General features: G+C 39.5%; 1 protein-coding gene and 1 long non-coding RNA gene across 4 annotated transcripts in view; one reads left to right on the forward strand and one right to left on the reverse strand.

Annotated features, from left to right (window-relative positions):
* LOC146670844 (uncharacterized) overlaps window positions 1-19515 on the reverse strand; it is a 58820-nt gene that overhangs the window by 18034 nt on the left and 21271 nt on the right. For 2 of the 3 annotated variants that reach the window (XR_014911374.1, XM_085402960.1), the window contains exons 2-9: window positions 11629-11694; window positions 11256-11315; window positions 10414-10476; window positions 10207-10305; window positions 10008-10101; window positions 9713-9769; window positions 8703-8735; window positions 6429-7334 (exon numbers count right to left, since the gene is read on the reverse strand). Coding sequence is in view for 2 of the 3 variants with exons in the window: in XM_085402960.1 (XP_085259086.1) it covers window positions 6429-7334; window positions 8703-8735; window positions 9713-9769; window positions 10008-10101; window positions 10207-10305; window positions 10414-10476; window positions 11256-11315; window positions 11629-11694 (1378 nt within the window). In the remaining variant the exon portion in view is untranslated. The remainder of the gene's footprint in view (window positions 1-6428; window positions 7335-8702; window positions 8736-9712; window positions 9770-10007; window positions 10102-10206; window positions 10306-10413; window positions 10477-11255; window positions 11316-11628; window positions 11695-19515) is intronic. The other variant, XM_085402961.1, reaches the window with a different exon arrangement.
* Window positions 1-19515, forward strand: part of LOC146670845 (uncharacterized) — a 372233-nt gene that overhangs the window by 4911 nt on the left and 347807 nt on the right. The gene's annotated exons all lie outside the window — the stretch shown is intronic.

Consider the following 19515-nt stretch of genomic DNA (forward strand, 5'->3'; position numbering starts at 1 on the left):
GCAGGAGGATAAGAGAGACTGGAGGAGGAGACTCTAGCTTCACATAAGTATGAACTGCAGACTTAACACTGTGGTTGCTGATTTTGAGTTACCGATGTTTGCATTAAGAAAACTGTGCTATATTAGCTGTGTTTTGATTAAGGTATCATGTTATATTATTGGGAATGCCAAATGCTATAGTGGAGAAGACTTTTGATACCACTCATGACTGGAATATGTTACTATTAACCACAGCAGGCCACTGTAAAAAAGTCAATTAAATTTTATAGAGGAAAATCGCCAAAATTGAACAATACCTATGAATGACTGGCCACATTCAGAATAGAGATATGCAATAATAAACATTGGTCCACATGATTTAGGTTCTCACTTGAAATAGTAAGTTATTAAATGTAGAATATAATCAACAGGGACATTTGATAGGATGTGGTACTGAAAAAGAACAAGAGCAAAGTAAATAAAGAAAATATTGTGTTTAGTTTGGATAAATTCAAATTAAAATGTACCATTACACTCAGAGGATCAATATGGAATAAAACATATGCAAAATTTGTAGGAAGTACATGACTGATAACTGTTCTGTCCTGAGTGTTTGTTTCTAGAGCACCCACTTGACCACACCAACAGTTTCTCGCCACCGAGGAGGGGTACTTGCAAAAAGAATAAAATAAAAATCTGAGTTTAACAAAACATTTTAAATGTAAATATCAAGCTTACCTTTCTTTTTCCATGAAATGTGCTTGTGGGCACGCCAGCCATTTTGAAAAGGTGGGCAAAACAATTGGCAAGGCCACACCCCCACACGTGTGATATAATTTTAAAGGTACTGTTGCCCTCTCTAAGAAACATCAGGACTTAGAGGAGTGGCAAGTAGAGTATGCGAGCTACAAGCAAAAACTAAAATGTGTACTACAGTGTGCAAAAATGAAATACTGGGTCATCAGGGGGACATGAGGGACATTTATAAAACTAAAAGTCCCACTAACCTTAAAGTGCACTTGAAAAGCTCACACAAGAAGGTTAACCTAGCTTACCTAGAAGACCTCATCAGGGGGAGCATACTCCCCCTCCTTGAAGAGCTCACCCACTCAACCCGCATCCCCAGAAAACAGCTAACCCCAGATAAGGCAGCGTGATGTATCCCGAGACAACAGGACTGGGACATCTAAATAAAGGTGTGAAACAATCGCCTTCAAAAGGTTATCAATTCACTTCAACCAAAATTAGGACCACACGGTGCGGCAAGAGTTAATAGTTATTAGTCTCAACACCCAAGGATAACCAGAAGAGCATGACTGATATGATGGAACTGGGATTTTGTTACACTTAATTTTTGCAAAACACAAATAAAACTAAATTGAAACTAAGGATTTTCAGAAAATAAAAACTACACTAAACTAGCAAAGAATTGGTAAAAACTAATTACCACTGGTAAAAATTGAAAATCTGGAGTCGAAACTAAATAAAAATAACAACTAATGGAAATGGCGAAAAGTTTAAAACCCTGGTGCAGAGATTGGCAAATCTGACCAGGAAACGTTATAAAATGGATTGTCAGGATAGTCAGCGTTAAAGCCACTTTTGACAGTCCATACTAGGATGGCATTGGACATCTTCGGGGCGGAAAAGGGTTGGTGTGACCAAGGTGTGGTTTGGCTTGTTGTATGTACATTTCAAAATGTTACAGCTCTGGATGGACCAGTTACCAGGGCATGGAAGGATGACAGACTTTATTACATGAGGAGAAGGGACATTTTCGGGATCGAAGATCCTCAGGGATGACAAGGCTGGAGCAACGGTACTCGAGAGAAGAATTTCTGATACTTTCTGAGATATGATGTCACCAACCTTCTCTTTTAATTGTCTAGCTCCAATGAATTGACACATGGGAGTGTGTCAAAAAAGGGGGAAGTTGAGTTTGAACATCAAACAATGGTTTTATGAACATCTTATGAGTTTATTTCTGTGTTTAATAATTTAGCTATGGTAAAACTTAAGCTTATAATGTGTTAGACTTAGAAAGGGTTCACTAATTTTTGATTTCTTTTACACACACACATAGATTATGATTAGAATAAGTCCTGAACATAATATTTTAAACCAAATTTGAATCATTAGAAGAACAATGGATAACAATATTAGATTATCAAGGCTAGGGAGAGAGGTGTTTTGGTTTTCTGTCTCTTGCAGAGAAAGGAACAGACACCAGACGGGGACACGGAGATGTGAGGACCCTTCACAGCAGGGACAGATGTAGGGACTGCCGAGACAGCAACTGGGGTCAAGTGTCATGACGTTTGGGCTCCTGGAGAAGATGGATCCCACAAACACAGCAATAACCATGAAGGGGTTGGCGAAAACCAGGAACACCAGACCAACGAGGTTCAAGAGGCTCTTGGCAGAAAGGGGGACACGCCGGTGACCCCAAAACACACAGATCTTTGTTTGAACTCAGGGCCGAATAATCCCCAGAACTGTGCAATGACTAAAGGGTGGTCTAACCCCGGAGGTCGAAGAAAGAAGCTGAGAATCACCCAACTGGAAGACACTGGTAGCTGCAGCAATAAAAATAAAGGTTAAAAGCTCCTTAGACAGAGGTTCTAGTCTAAGTACATTTGAAAGGTATAAGGGGGCATTAAAATGGGAGTGGAAAACTGGAGCACCAAAATAAAGCTGTGGGAGAATTGGGGAGTGATGGGAGAGTCATCTGTAACTGCTGTTATGGTTGTAAATCTAACTTTGCTTGCATCTGAACTGCGTGAACACAGAGGTCATCCCACATATGGTCCACCCGTTAAAGGGGGACAGAGGGCCTCAGGATCAAGAAAACCTGGACCTTGCGACCCTGGAGTGCATGTTGTAAGTGATCTCTTTCAGAGATCAAAAGGGGGAATTATTAGATTATTCTGTTATTATATGTTACCTTATATATGTAATCAAAGTAGTTGAATTAGAATACTGCTGTAGATCACATTATACCCTTTAATATAGAGTGTGTGAGCTGTATGTAGTTTAGTTCTCATTATACTTTTGAGTTAACAGAACATATTCACATATTAGTTCATTAGATAAATGTGCATCACTCTGTATCCTTGATCTGCTGGGAATGTGTTACACTGTTTTCTTGACATGCTTAATTGTTGAATCATGAAGAGAAGGTTGTAAGCAGGAGACTCTGTGTCTAAAGACAGGGGAGATAGATAGACCACATTCCACACCCCCACCTTACAGAAAGCAGAGAGACAACTGCCGAGGTCATAACTTAGGCGCTGTAACAGAGAAAAAATGTGATGTTTTGGCTTTTACGACTAGCTGGGGGCCACTAGAGACTATAAAAAGCTGAGCAACCCGTCACCATTTTGAGACATGTGCCTGACCCTCTGGTAGCATCTCTCCCGTCCGGACGTTGTAATGCTCTGACTGTTGAATTATATGGAAATAAATGATTGTTGATTGAGCATTTATACACCGAGTATTGTCCCTCCTTCAGCCCAAAGATTCAAAGAATTGGGAGAATTCAACAATCCCCATCACGGCGCCAGCTGCAGGCCCAAGGCTGGAGCCGAACAATCACTCCCTGATAACGACTGTGTTACGGCTATTCTTCCCATCCCATGCAAGGACACCTGGATTGGCTGGAGGACTGTTTACTTAGCCTGATAGGCCGAAGGACACTGTCTCAGCTAAACTATGGACACGCACACACACACACACACTTACACTGATAAGCACTCACTCATCCCCCCTCCCTTTCCAACGCCTTCGATGCTTGTGCCCTCCCGGGGAAGATAGCAGTCAACTGGACCAGCACAGATGCTGCAGGACCGGATGCGCTGTCTACACCGGCTCTCTCTTACCCTTTACCCGCCCCTGTTGCTTGTCTTGTGTTTCTATGGTGTATTGATAGTCATGTGCTTTTGTGCTGAGGTGTTTTTTCTGTTATCAAACTGTTCTCCCACTAGGAGCTCAGTCTGAGTGGAGTTTTTTTTTCTCCTCCTCTTACCTCATGTTATGTATTTTCGTTGTTTTTTTTCCTATCAGCCTACCTTTCTGACATGTCTGCCCAATGTGATGTTTGTGTAAAGTTGGTCAGAAGGTTCCTTTGTAAGTGCGCATGCGCCATTAGCGTGCTGCCTGCTGTAACCCTAATTTCCCTCGGGATGAATAAAGTATTCTGATTCTGATTCTGATTCCTCATCATGCTTGGACATTGCTTGTGGTGTTCCACAAGGCTCTGTACTGGGTCCAAAATTATTTATTATTTATATAAATGATATTTGTAAGGCATCTGATATATTAAAATTAGTATTATTTGCAGATGACACAAATATTTTTTGTTCTGGGGGAATCTAAAGGAGCTGCTGGATACAATTACTTCAGAAATGTGCAAAATTAAAAAATGGTTTAACAGGAACAAACTATCGCTAAATCCAAGTAAAACTAAAATAATCTTATTTGGGAATTCCCTTAGAAATGCACAAGTGCAGATTCATTTAGATGGTGTGGAAATTGAAGGAGTACTTGAACATAAGTTTCTTGGTGTGATTATAGATGATAAATTAAACTGGAAGTCTCATAAATCATATACATAACAAAATTTCAAGAAGTGTCTCAATCTTGAGTAAAGTAAAACACATTCTGGACCACAAATCACTCCACATTCTCTATTGTTCCCTGATTGCACCGTATTTGAATTACTGTGCAGAGGTTTGGGGCAATACTTACAAATGTTCGCTATCATCAATCTTTATATTACAAAAAAGGGCCATAAGGATAATCCATAAAACTGGTTACAGAGATCATACAAATCCACTATTCTTAAAATCAAAAATTCTAAAATTCACAGATCTGGTTCATTTTCTCACAGCACAAATTATATATAAAGCAAGAAATAACCTGCTTCCTGACAATATTCTAAAAGGGAACGGGGATACAATTTGAGGGGGGAATTAAATTTAAAACATCCTCGTATCCGTACATTAAAAAGTTTTTGCATCTCCGTGTGTGGAGTGAAGCTGTGGAACAGACTAAGTAAAGATATGAAGCAATGTCCAAGCATGGCGCAGTTTAAAAAGCGGTTTAAGGAGACTGTTTTTACAGGGTACAGGGAAAAGGTAGAGATTTGATAGGGTGTTCTTGTCTAATATTTTCATGTGTGCGCGCGCGCGTCTCACACACACACACACACACACACACGTTTCTATATATATAAAAAAAAATACACATGACATATAATGTAATTGCAAGGAGGTATTTCTGTAGTCTATTGATACTAGATAGTGGAAAAGGGGTGGAATTAAATAAGCTTATGCTTCTTCCTGCTCCTTTTTGAACATGAAAGTTATTTGGAGTTGTGGTTGCTCGTTTTCCTTTTGTTTTGCTTTGTTCATTTGTCTCTTTTAATTCTATTTTGTTGTACTTTTTCAACATGTTAAAAATAAAGATTCAATCAATCAATGGTACTGCAATGAAATTTCAGCAAAACGGACTGCTGTATCATATTTTACTTTGATTTTCAGGCCTACTTTGAATTCAGCCCTCTGTAGGTTGTCCATTCATTCCTGACACATTATCCAGTTCTTGTCAGTATAAATTTCCAACAAAAATCTTCCCCTTTGTGATCTTAAGGAAAAAATCATATTGCTAAATTTTTTTCAGCAGTGTTTGATAGTCAGAATTTTTATTGTTGTTGTTGTTTTTAAACTTTGAGACATTCCAACAATCAAGAATGACAACACAACAGATTGGTGCAGCATAGAGTTTTGCATAGCAAATTTCTGGTGCTGACAGGGGCAGTGTTTAAAAAAAGAAAAAAAAAAAAAAAGTGCGACAAAGTGCCTTTAACTCTCATTCCTTACAATGGCCAAGAGCATAAGGTATGAAACTGCTGGTCTTTCAGATTAAAGAGACTTTCAAATAAAGTAATTTCATTAGCAAAATTCAGGAAAGTATCTTTTAAAAATGAAGAAGAAAACATTATGGGCGATCGTGGCTCAAGAGTTGGGCGTTCGCCTTGTAATCGGAAGGTTGCCGGTTCGAGCCCCGGCTTGGACAGTCTCGGTCGTTGTGTCCTTGGTGGTGGTCAGAGGGCCCGGTGGCGCCAGTGTCCGGCAGCCTCGCCTCTGTCAGTGCGCCCCAGGGTGGCTGTGGCTACAATGTAGCTGCCATCACCAGTGTGTGAATGTGTGTGTGAATGGATGTGTAAAGCGCTTTGGGGTCCTTAGGGACTAGTAAAGCGCTATATAAATACAGGCCATTTACCATTTATCCTAACTAGTAGTGCAATATCTTTTCACAAAAGTTTTTATTATTATTACCCTTACCTGGACATTAGCTATGCATGCTATGCAATTCTCTTTACTGGATGGTTGATTCAGCTGCAGCTGAATACGTTGTCAGAATGATCATTAATCACTGACGTAACTTACCATCCTTCTGTTGCAAATTCAACGGGGATGATGGAGTTGTTATTGTTGAAACTGCTGTTGTTGAGACTTGTGGGTTTTTTGTTGTTGCTTCTGTGGTTGCTGTTGCAGAAGGTGTCGCTGTCGTCTTTTTTGTTGTTGCTTCTGTGGTTGCTGTTGCAGAAGGTGTCGCTGTCGTCTTATTTGTTGTTGCTTCTGTGGTTGCTGTTGCAGAAGGTGTCGCTGTCGTCTTATTTGTTGTTGCTTCTGTGGTTGCTGTTGCAGAAGGTGTCGCTGTCGTCTTATTTGTTGTTGCTTCTGTGGTTGCTGTTGCAGAAGGTGTCGCTGTCGTCTTATTTGTTGTTGCTTCTGTGGTTGCTGTTGCAGAAGGTGTCGCTGTCGTCTTATTTGTTGTTGCTTCTGTGGTTGCTGTTGCAGAAGGTGTCGCTGTCGTCTTATTTGTTGTTGCTTCTGTGGTTGCTGTTGCAGAAGGTGTCGCTGTCGTCTTATTTGTTGTTGCTTCTGTGGTTGCTGTTGCAGAAGGTGTCGCTGTCGTCTTATTTGTTGTTGCTTCTGTGGTTGCTGTTGCAGAAGGTGTCGCTGTCGTCTTATTTGTTGTTGCTTCTGTGGTTGTTGTTGCAGAAGGTGTCGCTGTCGTCTTATTTGTTGTTGCTTCTGTGGTTGCTGTTGCAGAAGGTGTCGCTGTCGTCTTATTTGTTGTTGCTTCTGTGGTTGCTGTTGCAGAAGGTGTTGCTGTCACCTTATTTGTTGTTGCTTCTGTGGTTGTTGTTGCAGAAGGTGTCGCTGTCGTCTTATTTGTTGTTGCTTCTGTGGTTGCAGTTGCAGAAGGTGTTGCTGTCACCTTATTTGTTGTTGCTTCTGTGGTTGGTGTTGTAGCAGTACAGGCTGTTGGTGTTGTCGTTTTTGCTGCTGATGTTGGTGGTGGATTGAGTAAACATAAAGGTGGTTTAATAAATGTAATCACAGGGATTTTAAAGGTACAGAAAACTTAAGTATTTAGAGTTTGTCATACATTAATTATGTTAGTGGTCATAAAAATACATTTTGGGGGAAATTTCAGACCGTTTCCAAATTAATTATTAAGATTCTAAATCACTGGGTGCTTTAACAGGTTGGTGTGAGAACTTCAGAAACTGCCTGAGATTTTCCTGTATACCCGTCTGTAGGGACCACACAGAGGACCTTTCTGTGAAGGGCTGCACACTGACCAGTACATTTAAAACATGACACTGTTTTACAAATGACTTTTTGTAAATTTGTGAATTTTCTATTACAAAATGTTTATTTAGCTGCTTTACAACAGTTTGGTGTTCTCTAGCTCAAAACACAGAAAAGCTTACTTGCAAAATACTGAAATGTTTCCAAATGTTAATCTTAACAGATAAAGCTTAGGAAATATGATCAAATATGTATTTCGTCCATGTGTGAAACTCAAAGTTTCTTTAAAGTCAGGATATTTACATAAAACAAAAACAAAAAAGAAACTTAGAGGTTTCTTTAAACATTTTTCTTGAATATACCTCTGTTAGCGTGAATTGTTATGTTGTCATTTTTATGCTTGCCAACTCTGATGAAAGAATTCCACTGTCCCCACACACACACACACACACACACACACACACACACCCTTGTCTTAGAACCATGTGGACGTTGCTTTGCTGTGATGTGTTTTGTGTGAACTGTTTCTCAATAAAAAGCAGCGAGAGGAGGCCAGATTTGGGGCACCTAATCAGAAAGTGCAAGTGAAACGATCGATCGCTTTTGCCTTGTTTTTTTTGTTTTTTTTCACGGGAATAAGTCCTGGATACTGGATGGGTCTGAGTTTAGACCCAACAACCTCCATTGGATGGAGTCTGACTGCTTTTAATCTCATTTTTGGGCAAAGAATAGAAAGACAGCAGCAGCTGCCAAGCACTGGAAAAAATGTCTTTTTTTTTTCCATCTGCTAAACAGCAATTTCCAAAATAGAAAAACAAATATTCATCTTTTCCAATAAAATGAAAAATATAAGTCGCACTGTATGTGTGTGCATCCTCTTTTAGAAGTGAAAAGAAATTTCTTGTTCAGTCAAACACGGAGAACACACTTTGTTGTCGTTTTTCTGCTTTTAATGGCTAATCTTGATCAAATATAAAGTTTATGGCTGTATGATGGTCAACTGGGTATTTTTAGGATTTTTTTTTTTTTTTAAAGTAAATTTCTAGGATCTGACATCAGCTAGAAGCAAAACACACACATGCACTGTTTCAGCATTAATAAATAAAATGTGTTTCCTACCTGGGTTGGGAGAATCTCGCTTACACACTTTTTCTAAACAAAAAAGAAAAGAGAAAAATATGGAGACAAGGTTGTGAATTTTAAAGTCAACACACTGTAAAACATCCCAGTCACACATTGTTTAAAACCGAAACAAAACAACAGAAAATGTGGATGTAGGTTTCAGTACCTGTACACACATCTCCACACCGGCAGACACAATAGCAGCATGGACACACATGCTTACAATGACGTAAATACAAAGCGCCGACCCGACGCATCAGAATTGTGAGATGTCGGCTTTCTCATCCGACGGCACGAACGCAGACACGCTGTCGGGGCTGAAACCCGACATGTCAGATTCTGATGCTGCAGGTTTCATCACTCTCCAACCAAAGTTCACTGAACCAGCAGGAAAAGAAGATCAAAACTACGCTTCACATTTGATAAACATCGTCTGTGTACTTCGAGGACAGTTTCCCATCTCAAATTTCTGTTTTCTGCATTATTTGCTTGCTTTTTAGTCTACTGTTGTGCACAGCACTGCACTGCCGTTTTGTTTGTTCAAAAATTACCTGTGACAAGAAAGTTTAAAGAAATGTAAACTTTTTAAAATTATACCAAATTGCAAATCTCTTAGCTATGTCTCTGATAGCACCTCTGTAACTTTGCTCAGCAGCATCAGGTAATGTTCATATGCTGAGTTCAGTTTCAACTGCAGAATATTTTTAGGGTTATCTGCTATAAAAAAAAAAAAAAAAAAAAAAAAAAAAAAAAAAAAAAAAACAGGCCAGGAAAATCACCTTCATGTTTTTTCTGTTTCATCCTCAGTTACTACAAAGGCATCTGCTGTGATGGTTACACCTTTGATAAAGTCTCACAAGTGTCAGTACTGATACGTGATCAGAATTATAATATTTCTGACTGTCTGAGGCAAAATTTCCCCGATTGAAATCGAATCGAAACCTTGTGAATGGGAATCGAATCGGTCATAGAAATCAGTGACCATAGACCTGTGTATGTGTACTTACCGTACACTTTACAGATGTCTTCTGCAGTGGGTTTTTGTGATCCTCCATTTGTTTTGTCTTTGGTGAAAAAGAAGAAAAATGTTAGCGGTAAGAACCAGAAGTTCATTTTAGGTTTATTGTAGGAGATCCACATTTTACGGTTTGAGGAAGACCTGCTCCTTTTCTTCCTCTGAATTTCTAAAACGTCTAAGCTCGTTACAACAGTCAGTGTCACAGTGTTGCTTCTCACAAAGCCATTCAAGCAGCAAGTCTAACCACAGCTGAATGTTAGACAAGTATCAAAATGAGGCGATACCTCGTAGACCCTTGGCTATATTTGTCAAGCACATGAAGTGGTAGAAAGGGACACTGATGTTCTCATCCGCCTCGTTACATGGCGGTTTATAGTCCTGCAGGACAAACAACATGTTTATCAGATATAATCCTTGTTTAACCTGAGCAGGAGTAGAAAAAACAAACAAAACTTTAAGAAGAAGAGATTTTTGTTTCCTTGCCATGTTATTCTCGTCCTTAAAACAGTCCCGTAGAAAGCAGGTTTCTTCTTTTTTGTTATCACAGTCTTTGGCTTCCGTTAAACTACATACAATGATGTCCTGCAATGAAAGGGCACATTTATCATTAACCAAATATAAGTCACTCCAAGATAAACTTAAATACATTTGGACATTTTCTAGTTTTTAAACAATGTTTCACAAAGTTACCTCAGACTTGTTCATTATTTTGACGGTAATATTCTCTGGCAGCCTGTGTAGTGTAGTTGTATTCTAAACATAGAGAAATGGTAAAGAAGCAAAATACATCAATAGTTATGTTTATTTTTAGTGAGTGATCATCACAACTGAAACTGCAAAAATCCAAAGAGAGTGAAATATATTGGCTGCTAAAACACAAATCTGCTGGGGTTGGAGGCCCCCAGAGGGCTGCTGGTTGTCTAGAACCTGATCCCAACACCCAAATCTGATTGTTGGCTTTGTCTGTCATTTCATTGTTTTAAATAAAAATGTAATCATTCAGAATTACAAGAAAATGGAAACAAAAAAATGTCACCAAAGGCACCAGGAAGTTTTTGTATCATATATCTTTAACTAAACTTTTTTTGGGAAAGTAATGTACAAGCTATAATGACACCAAACCCTTGTTTTATATTCTCAACAGATTGCATACAAAGCTTACAATCTCTGACCTTGTGCTCACCACAAGTCCTTAAAAATGTATTTTTTCCATCACTGACAACAAGTAAAAACTTAACTTGGAGCTCTGTGTGTTTCACACTGAAACAGACGCAGACTTCCACACTTTCTTTACAGACCATTTAAATATGGGACCACTTTTAAAGTAGCTTATTAGCTCCTAAGATGTAGACAACAGCATAATGCAGTTAAGCAGAAGTAAACACTCATTACAGTCTTTGAATATTTGTTGTTTTGGGGCCTGATTTACATCATCCTCATATTACCTTTTATCTTAACACCCTTGTCATCCAGCATTAGAGATCAGCCTATTAAGAAATTTAATAATTAGGGAAAATAACATTTTTTGTTACCCAGTCTTTTTTTGTGAAGTGGTCCATACAACCTGCTTCTGATGGCTCGATCGGGATTACCTGGTAGACAAAACGTTGTTTAATTTGACGGACAGAATTACCACCATATAATGAACATAACTTGTATAACACTATATAAACTAAACTAATGCAGACCTAAATTTAAGAAGGACAGGCTACCAAAAAAAATGACAAATGAGTACTTTAGGTCTCATAGCTTTTTAATAAAACCAGAAGTTACAGTAATCAACAAAACATTAAAACTAAAAACATTCGCGCTCCTCTCGAAACTATTAAGTTCGGATCACCAAGAGCACATTTTACAGCACTTATATAAAAGCAAATAGAGTAAAACTGCAAAGAGAACACTCACACTTAAAAGCAACAGGCAGAGAAAACAGCCGTGTGACGTCATGATGCCCTCTGTGATCTTTGCAAACTACAGTGAAACAAAAAAAGCAGGAGAAAGGTATATTATGGACACAGACACACAGAAGATTTAAAAAATAAAACGAAATCCCAGAAATAAACCCTAGACAAAACATATCTGTCAACTAAGGTGTAGGTCTGTTAGGTTATGTTGTGGTCAATGTTCCCTCTAATTTTTCACGTGTCTGAGCGAACACACAAACTCCCTGAGCGATCTCTTGGACCACTGTGAGCGACATCAGACGTGTGCACTGTGGTCATGCTGGCATCGAATCCATCGAAGTTTCATGGTTTATTAAAATAATCAAATTACAGCATTTACATTTATGTTAGATGACTTTTAACTGCTTTAGCCCACTTACAATGAAAATGGAAAAAAAAAAAAAATCTTGTTCATGACCTGTGTAGCATGTTAACACTATTGGAAGCAAAAATAACTTGCACTCCAATTTTGAAAACAATTTTCTTTTCTTTTTTTATAAAGCTCTGAGAGAGTCTGTAACTCTGTCGGCAAAATACAGTATATAATGACCAATGGTGGGCAATTAATTATATAGTTACTTCTTCAAAAAAGTAACTCAGTTTGGCAAACAAAGTTTTTTGCAGCTTTTTTTTTTTTTTTTTTTTTTTTAAATGCAGCCAAGGCGTTTAAATAAACATTTCAAACTATTTACAGAACAATCAGCTGTTCTGCATCAAATCTGATGCCACACAAATTATTTGTGCCACTCCAAAAAAATAATTCCTGTCCACTATGAGATGAAGGAGACCAACAGCCTGATACCTGCAGGCCTGACAACAGGAGATGTATCACTGCTGTAACACCTGTAACACTCAGCAGTCGCCTCATTGTTCTGACACACAACAACACTATTGACTACACTACACACTAACTACACAAGATTTGCGCTAAACGTCGCAAATCTCTCACATCTCAAAACACCGCCATAACTCCTAAAACTTCCCCCTTCCTAAACAACTAAATGCCACGTTGCCATATCATTTTTTGATTGGTCGACATGGTACTTTTTTGGACGAATAGGAAAGGCAGAGGGGGGTGGGGTTTGTTTTTGCTCACAGGTGGAGAGTGCTTTCAAGCCTTTTCTCTTATAAATCGCAGACCAAGAGGACCGGAAGTGCGAGGCTATGAAATGGGACCGTTCAGCCTTCAGGAGTTTATTAAAGGCAGCCATCTGCGCCTTGCTCCCTAAAATATAACAGGACATTGGAGTCCATCTCACACTTCAGTTCAATCAGTTTTCTGTTTGACGTTTATTCAGCTGTGTGAAAACTGGAACTTTAATTTCAGCAAAACCGATTTAATCAAGGACAAATAAAACACTGAAAAAAGCCAAACAATAACATTTGTGTGACTTATATATTGTGCTTAACCCAAGTAGCGAAAGACCACGGAGGTCTGAAAACAATGTTCCGGGAGTCCGATGTTCTCGGTGGCTCTAATGAGCCTTAAACCCCGGGTCCCCTATTGAGCTGGTATGGAGGACCACAAGAGCCACGCGCATCGAAATTAAAAAAAAAAAAAAAAAAAATTCGTGCTTAAATAATGAATTGTAGAATAAAATCTGCATTTGTAAATTCATTTTTGAATTCCAATTTAATAAACTGATTTTTAAAATGCTTTTTAAGTCTTCATTTCAAAAACCTTTTTTTGAATTTACTTTAATAAACTGCATTTCAAAATCCATTTCCCTTTCCTGTTCGCTCAGGGATTAACATGTGGATTAGCAGTTGGATTAACAACTTCATTTTAAAAATCCTGCTGCTATTCAAAGGAGATTGGTTGGTCAGACACAGGCTGTCTGCCAGCCTGGATTTTTCTAGCTCATAGCTTCACCCTGCTAAGAAGCGTGTGTGCTTGTACAAAGGCCGTTCAGCCTCGGGAGGGACCCTGCAGCGAAACGGAGAGCACAACCTCTGACTGAGTGCCTGTCTGACCACCTGTGAAGGTAACGTGCTAACATGGCTAACGCTAGCATCACCGCACGTAGCCCCGTTATTTTAAGGTCATCTTAGCTCGTGAAAGTTTTACGTCGCAGCTGTACGAGCTCGCTACGTGTTCTCTAAGCTGCTGTGCTCTTCACAAATAAAGCTGGAAGCAGCTCAGACTATTAGAACCCGTAGGGTTGCCAACCGTCCCTTAAAAAAACGGAATCGTCCCGTATTTAGAAACAAAAGCACACGTCCCGTATTGAGCTAATAAGGGACGCACTTTGTCCCGTAATACAGTGAGAATCAAAAGTAGTCTATAAATGTTTATGGAATTAACGCTTTGTTTGAAAACATAATTCCCAGCCCCTCTCCTGATTTGTGACCAATGAGCTGACAGCACACTTATGACAATTCGAGTATGACAATTCAGATTACCGCTCATCTCATTGGTCGAGGAAAGGTCGCTTACGGAGAAAATACCGGAAGACAACAGATGACCACAACAAGAAGCATGGCCAACAGGGGAACAAACGCCGACACTGCGGTGCAAGTCTCGGATGACAGTACACCTAAAGCTGGGCAGACACTGCGATTTTTTTCAGTCACGTTATTCAGCTCCTGCTCAAACTGCACGATTGACTCGCAGGGGTTAGAAGTTGGTAGGTCACGATGCAGGTCTCACACTCTCACCGATGCTCTGATGCGACCTGAGAGCTCACACTGTGCCTCCATAACATGAAGGTTATAACAGAAAATCTGTCGCTCGCTCTCTCTCTGTCTTTCAGTCACACAGACACACCACCACCATCAACTTTGCTAAATTGCTAATGAAAAACATGATCAGGCAGCTGTGATTGAGCAGCAGTGTAGATCCAACTATTTTCACGGTTGTTGTGGTCGTGATAATTTTGTGATGCCACATCGAAAAGGCTCGGATGAGCTTTCCAAAGTTCTACAAGTTGTGCCTCCATCGCTTGTGTCCAGATCACACGCTGCACAGCCGTGCTGCTCCGTCTTTTTCACCGACGTTTACGTGTTTGCGCGTGAGCAGTGTGAGCGGCTGTGGTGACACCCTCACGTGCGATTGATGATCGGGAGCTGGTCGTGAGGTGTTAATCACTTCTCGTTACCCCACGTATACTACACGACGCACGATGAAGGCCAAAATCGGTCCGATCACTCAAAAATCGGCTCAAAATGGGCCTAAAACCGCACAGTGTAAGCCCAGCATTAGAGCAGCAATGTTTGTTCCCCTCAGAGAAAGGGAAGAATGGGAAAAGGAAAACACCTGGCTGGAAAAAGTTAATATGGGCATGTGCAGTGAAAATCAGCGCTATGTGGCCAGAAGTGTGATAATATAATTTATTTTGTGTAATAAACAACTGCAAGGATAGATGATTACAACAAATAGATGACTAATAAATAAAAGTAATACATAGATGAATCATGGGAACAAGCGGGTTTACAAACAGGAGCAGCTGATTAGCATTAGAAAAGCTGAAATAATACCTCAACTGAAGCCAATTGTACTAAATGCACTAAATGTGCACTGTTACAAAAATATTTCTTTCTATTGTTTTCTATTATTTTAAGTTAAGCAGGACAGAGTTCTTTTAAAGAAAGATTTACTTATATTCTCAAAAGTTAAGCATGACAGGCTTCTGTTTAAGAAAGAGACCTGTTTTACTGTGTTAATGTTGTCATTTTGAGCTAAAAATAAATGGCTAAATGATCATTTGTTTCACATGTGTTCATATCACAAAGAATAGAATATGCATCTACTTAAATCAACTTCAAGTCAAATGGTTAAAAAAAATAATTTCACACACAAAAAAAGAGCTAGAAAATTCACCACACTGGGAAGGGTGAAGACAACTGGGTCGCCCGGCCCTGGCCACGAGGTGTCCCTTATTTATTTTTCAGGGAGTTGGCAACCCTAAGAACCAGCACTGAGGCCTGTTACATTTATACAGCGTTAGAGCAACAGCTGCAGCCTACAGCCTTTAAACTAGCGATTAAAATGCTGACAGTAAACTCGTCAGTCCAGATGTTACCACATTACTTTGTGATACTTAAGAGTTAAAACAACTGAGACAGGCTGATTAAAACAACATCTGTCAGTTCTCACATTTAATATATCAAGACTGGAGATCACACTACTGATTTCAGTTCATTTAATATGTGAGTGCACAGATTCATTCTCAACTGGACATAAACGATGATCAAAGGTTGTATATATGATGAATTCATCAAATCCCAGCCTCTAACACGGTGCGCTGAATCTTAGCTTTGAATGTCCAGTATATTCTAATCAGTGCAATGTAAGAATTCACTGAACCTACGGTATCTACACCTGTGTGGCAAAGACACAGATAATGAAATTTAATTGTTAATACAATATATATCATGAGAAACGAAAACTGAAATTGATTCAGCTCAGAACTTTTCTCTGTATGCTCTGATTATAAAGGCCTTAAATTCTGTGATATATACTGTAAATGATTTTCACAGAGGTCTTAAAGTAGTTAAATCTCTGCTGATAGTCTGGTTGTTTATATTTTCACGTTTTTGTCTCTGTAGGGCTGTTTGATGACGATTTGGACTCCTCTGGGAGATGTCACACCCACATCTGTTCCATGCTGCAGCCATGGATGGTGTTATAGCTCTGAGTCAGCTTTGGGCCATCAGACGCACACACTGGAAAACCAGCACCTGGACTTCGTCATGCTGCTGTTGTGAAAATACTGGTTACTTGTAGTTTTCTCAGTATAATAAAGTGATCCATTGCTCCCACTTCAAAAGTGTTAATTAGCTCTGACATCTGTCTCTGTAAGCAGTGATTTATCAGCACAAAGTATTGACAGATCAAAGGCATTCATTACAGTGATCCACAGCACCACATGTTAATGTGTTTGTTTTATTTAGTATCACTGATCCGTCTGTGCTGCAAATTTCCTCACTGTCAGGGTTTTGACTAAAGTCTATCTTTATTGTTTCTGCACACCACACAGTTTGTTTCCTCCATTATTTTATCATTTAAATTATTATTAACTCATTCACTGCCATTGACGTCTATAGACGTCAATTGAAAAACTTACGTTGACTGCCATTGACGTCCATAGACGTCAATGGCAGTCAACGTAAGTTGAACTGAAGCCCACCAGCAGTAAAAGTAGACCTGCAAGGAGGTGCAGGGTTTGAGCACGTATGGGATTGCGCAGTGAGACAAAAATGTGGTGCAAGTCTTGTTGTGTTAATAACGATTATAGATACAAACCCAAATCCAATTTTGTTAATAAATCTAAAGGCAAAATACAATGATTTTCAAATCTCATTGTGACAAAGTGGGTGAGAACACCATTTGTCCATTTTCTTAGTTGACGTTCTTGTTTTGAATTAACCATATTTCATATGTAGTGTTGCGGCTCCTTCAACCAATGGCCGCGGCAGGCTAAACATGAGGACACAGATGACTCGCAACAACAAACTGATAAAATACACTTCTGTACCATTTGCTCCTTTTATTCCACATGCAACTGTCCAATATATAAATCAGCACATGGGATTAACTATTAAACAAATGCACAAACAAATAACTGCAACTCACCAATAACTAGGGTTGCCAACTCCCTGAAAAATAAATAAGGGACACCTCGTGGCCAGGGCCGGGCGACCCAATTGTCTTCACCCTTCCCAGTGTGGTGAATTTTCTAGCTCTTTTGTGTGTGAAATTATTTTTTTAACCATTTGACTTGAATTTGATTTAAGTAGATGTGTATTCTTTGTGATATGAACACATGTGAAACAAATGATCATTTAGCCATTTATTTTTAGCTCAAAATGACAACATTAACACATAAAACAGGTCTCTTTCTTAAACAGAAGCCTGTCATGCTTAACTTTTGAGAATATAAGTAAATCTTTCTTTAAAAGCACTCTGTCCTGCTTAACTTAAAATAATAGAAAACAATAGAAAGAAAAACATTCTTGTAACAGTGCACATTTAGTACAATTGGCTTCAGTTGAGGTATTATTTCAGTTTTTCTAATGCTAATCAGCTGCTCCTGTTTGTAAACCCGCTTGTTCCCATGATTACGCATCATAACTCATCATCATTATTCATCTATGTATTACTTTTATGTATTAGTCATCTATTTGTTGTAATCATCTATCCTTGCAGTTGTTTATTACACAAAATAAATTATATTATCACACTTCTGGCCACATAGCGCTGATTTTCACTGCACATGCCCATATTAACGTTTTCCAGCCAGGTGTTTTCCTTTTCCCATTCTTCCCTTTCTCTGAGGGGAACAAACATTGCTGCTCTAATGCTGGGCTTACACTGTGCGGTTTTAGGCCCATTTTGAGCCGATTTTTTGAGTGATCGGACCGATTTTGGCCTTCATCGTGCGTCGTGTAGTATACGTGGGGTAACGAGAAGTGATTAACACCTCACGACCAGCTCCCGATCATCAATCGCTCGTGAGGGTCTCATCACAGCCGCTCACACTGCTCGCGCGCAAACACGTAAACGCCGTGAAAAAGACGGAGCAGCACGGCTGTGCAGCGTGTGATCTGGACACAAGCGATGGAGGCACAACTTGTAGAACTTTGGAAAGCTCATCCGAGCCTTTTCGATGTGGCATCACAAAATTATCACGACCACAACAACCGTGAAAATAGTTGGATTTACATTGCTGCTCAATCACAGCTGCCTGATCAATGTTTTTCATTAGCAATTTAGCAAAGTTGATGGTGGTGGTGTGTCTGTGTGAGTGAAAGACAGAGAGAGAGAGTGACAGATTTTCTGTTATAACCTTCATGTTATGGAGGCACAGTGTGAGCACTCAGGTCGCATCAGAGCATCGGGCGGTATAGTGTGAGACCTGCATCGTGACCTACCAACTGCGAGTCAATCGTGCAGTTTGAGCAGGAGCTGAATAACGTGACTGGGGGAAAAAAAAAAAAGGAAAAAAAAAAAAAAAAAAAAATCGCACAGTGTCTGCCCAGCTTTAGGTGTACTGTCATCCGAGACTTGCACCGCCGTGTCGGCGTTTGTTCCCCTGTTGGCCATGCTTCTTGTTGTGGTCATCTGTTGTCTTCCGGTATTTTCTCCGTAAGCGACCTTTCCTCGACCAATGAGATGAGTGGTAATCTGAATTGTCATACTCGTAAGTGTGCTGTCAGCTCATTGGTCACAAAGCAGGAGAGGGGCTGGGAATTATGTTTTCAAACAAAGCGTTAATTCCATTAAAAGTTATAGACTACTTTTGATTCTCACTGTATTACGGGACAAAGTGCGTCCCTTATTAGCTCAATACGGGACGTGTACTTTTGTTTCGAAATACGGGACGATTCCGTATTTTAAGGGACGGTTGGCAACCCTACCAATAACTGCACTAATTACAATGCCAACTTACAGTTTGGCCTATGGCATCAATTAGTGAACAAATATACATAAACCATCAAGTTCCAGTCAAAATACATCAAAATCATTCAAGCTGCGGTCAACAGAAAGTTTTGCCCCATGCTCATCCTACCTTTCTGCTCATCAACATCAGGTGTCGTGAACAGGCGAGTGCAACCACATTTATCATCTACCACACCCATGAGACACGCCCCACACCCATGCACCAATACAGTGAGTCCATTTAAACCAACCCACTTAGTCAAAAAGGAACAACTCATATGGCTCCTACATACCGGCCCCTAATTATTTTAGAGCAATAATTACATCATACTTACCATGTAGGAGACGAAGGCTACATTCACACTGCAGGTCTTAATGCTCAATTCCGATTGTTTGATCAAATCCGATTTTTTTGTCTGCTTGTTCACACTACAAATAAAATGCGACAGCAAACGCGCTCTAGTGTGA

Source organism: Rhamphochromis longiceps, linkage group LG4 (genome assembly GCF_057381845.1).
Source record: "Rhamphochromis longiceps isolate RC_006_pf linkage group LG4, R_longiceps_female_GT1.1, whole genome shotgun sequence".
Lineage (NCBI taxonomy): Eukaryota > Metazoa > Chordata > Actinopteri > Cichliformes > Cichlidae > Rhamphochromis > Rhamphochromis longiceps.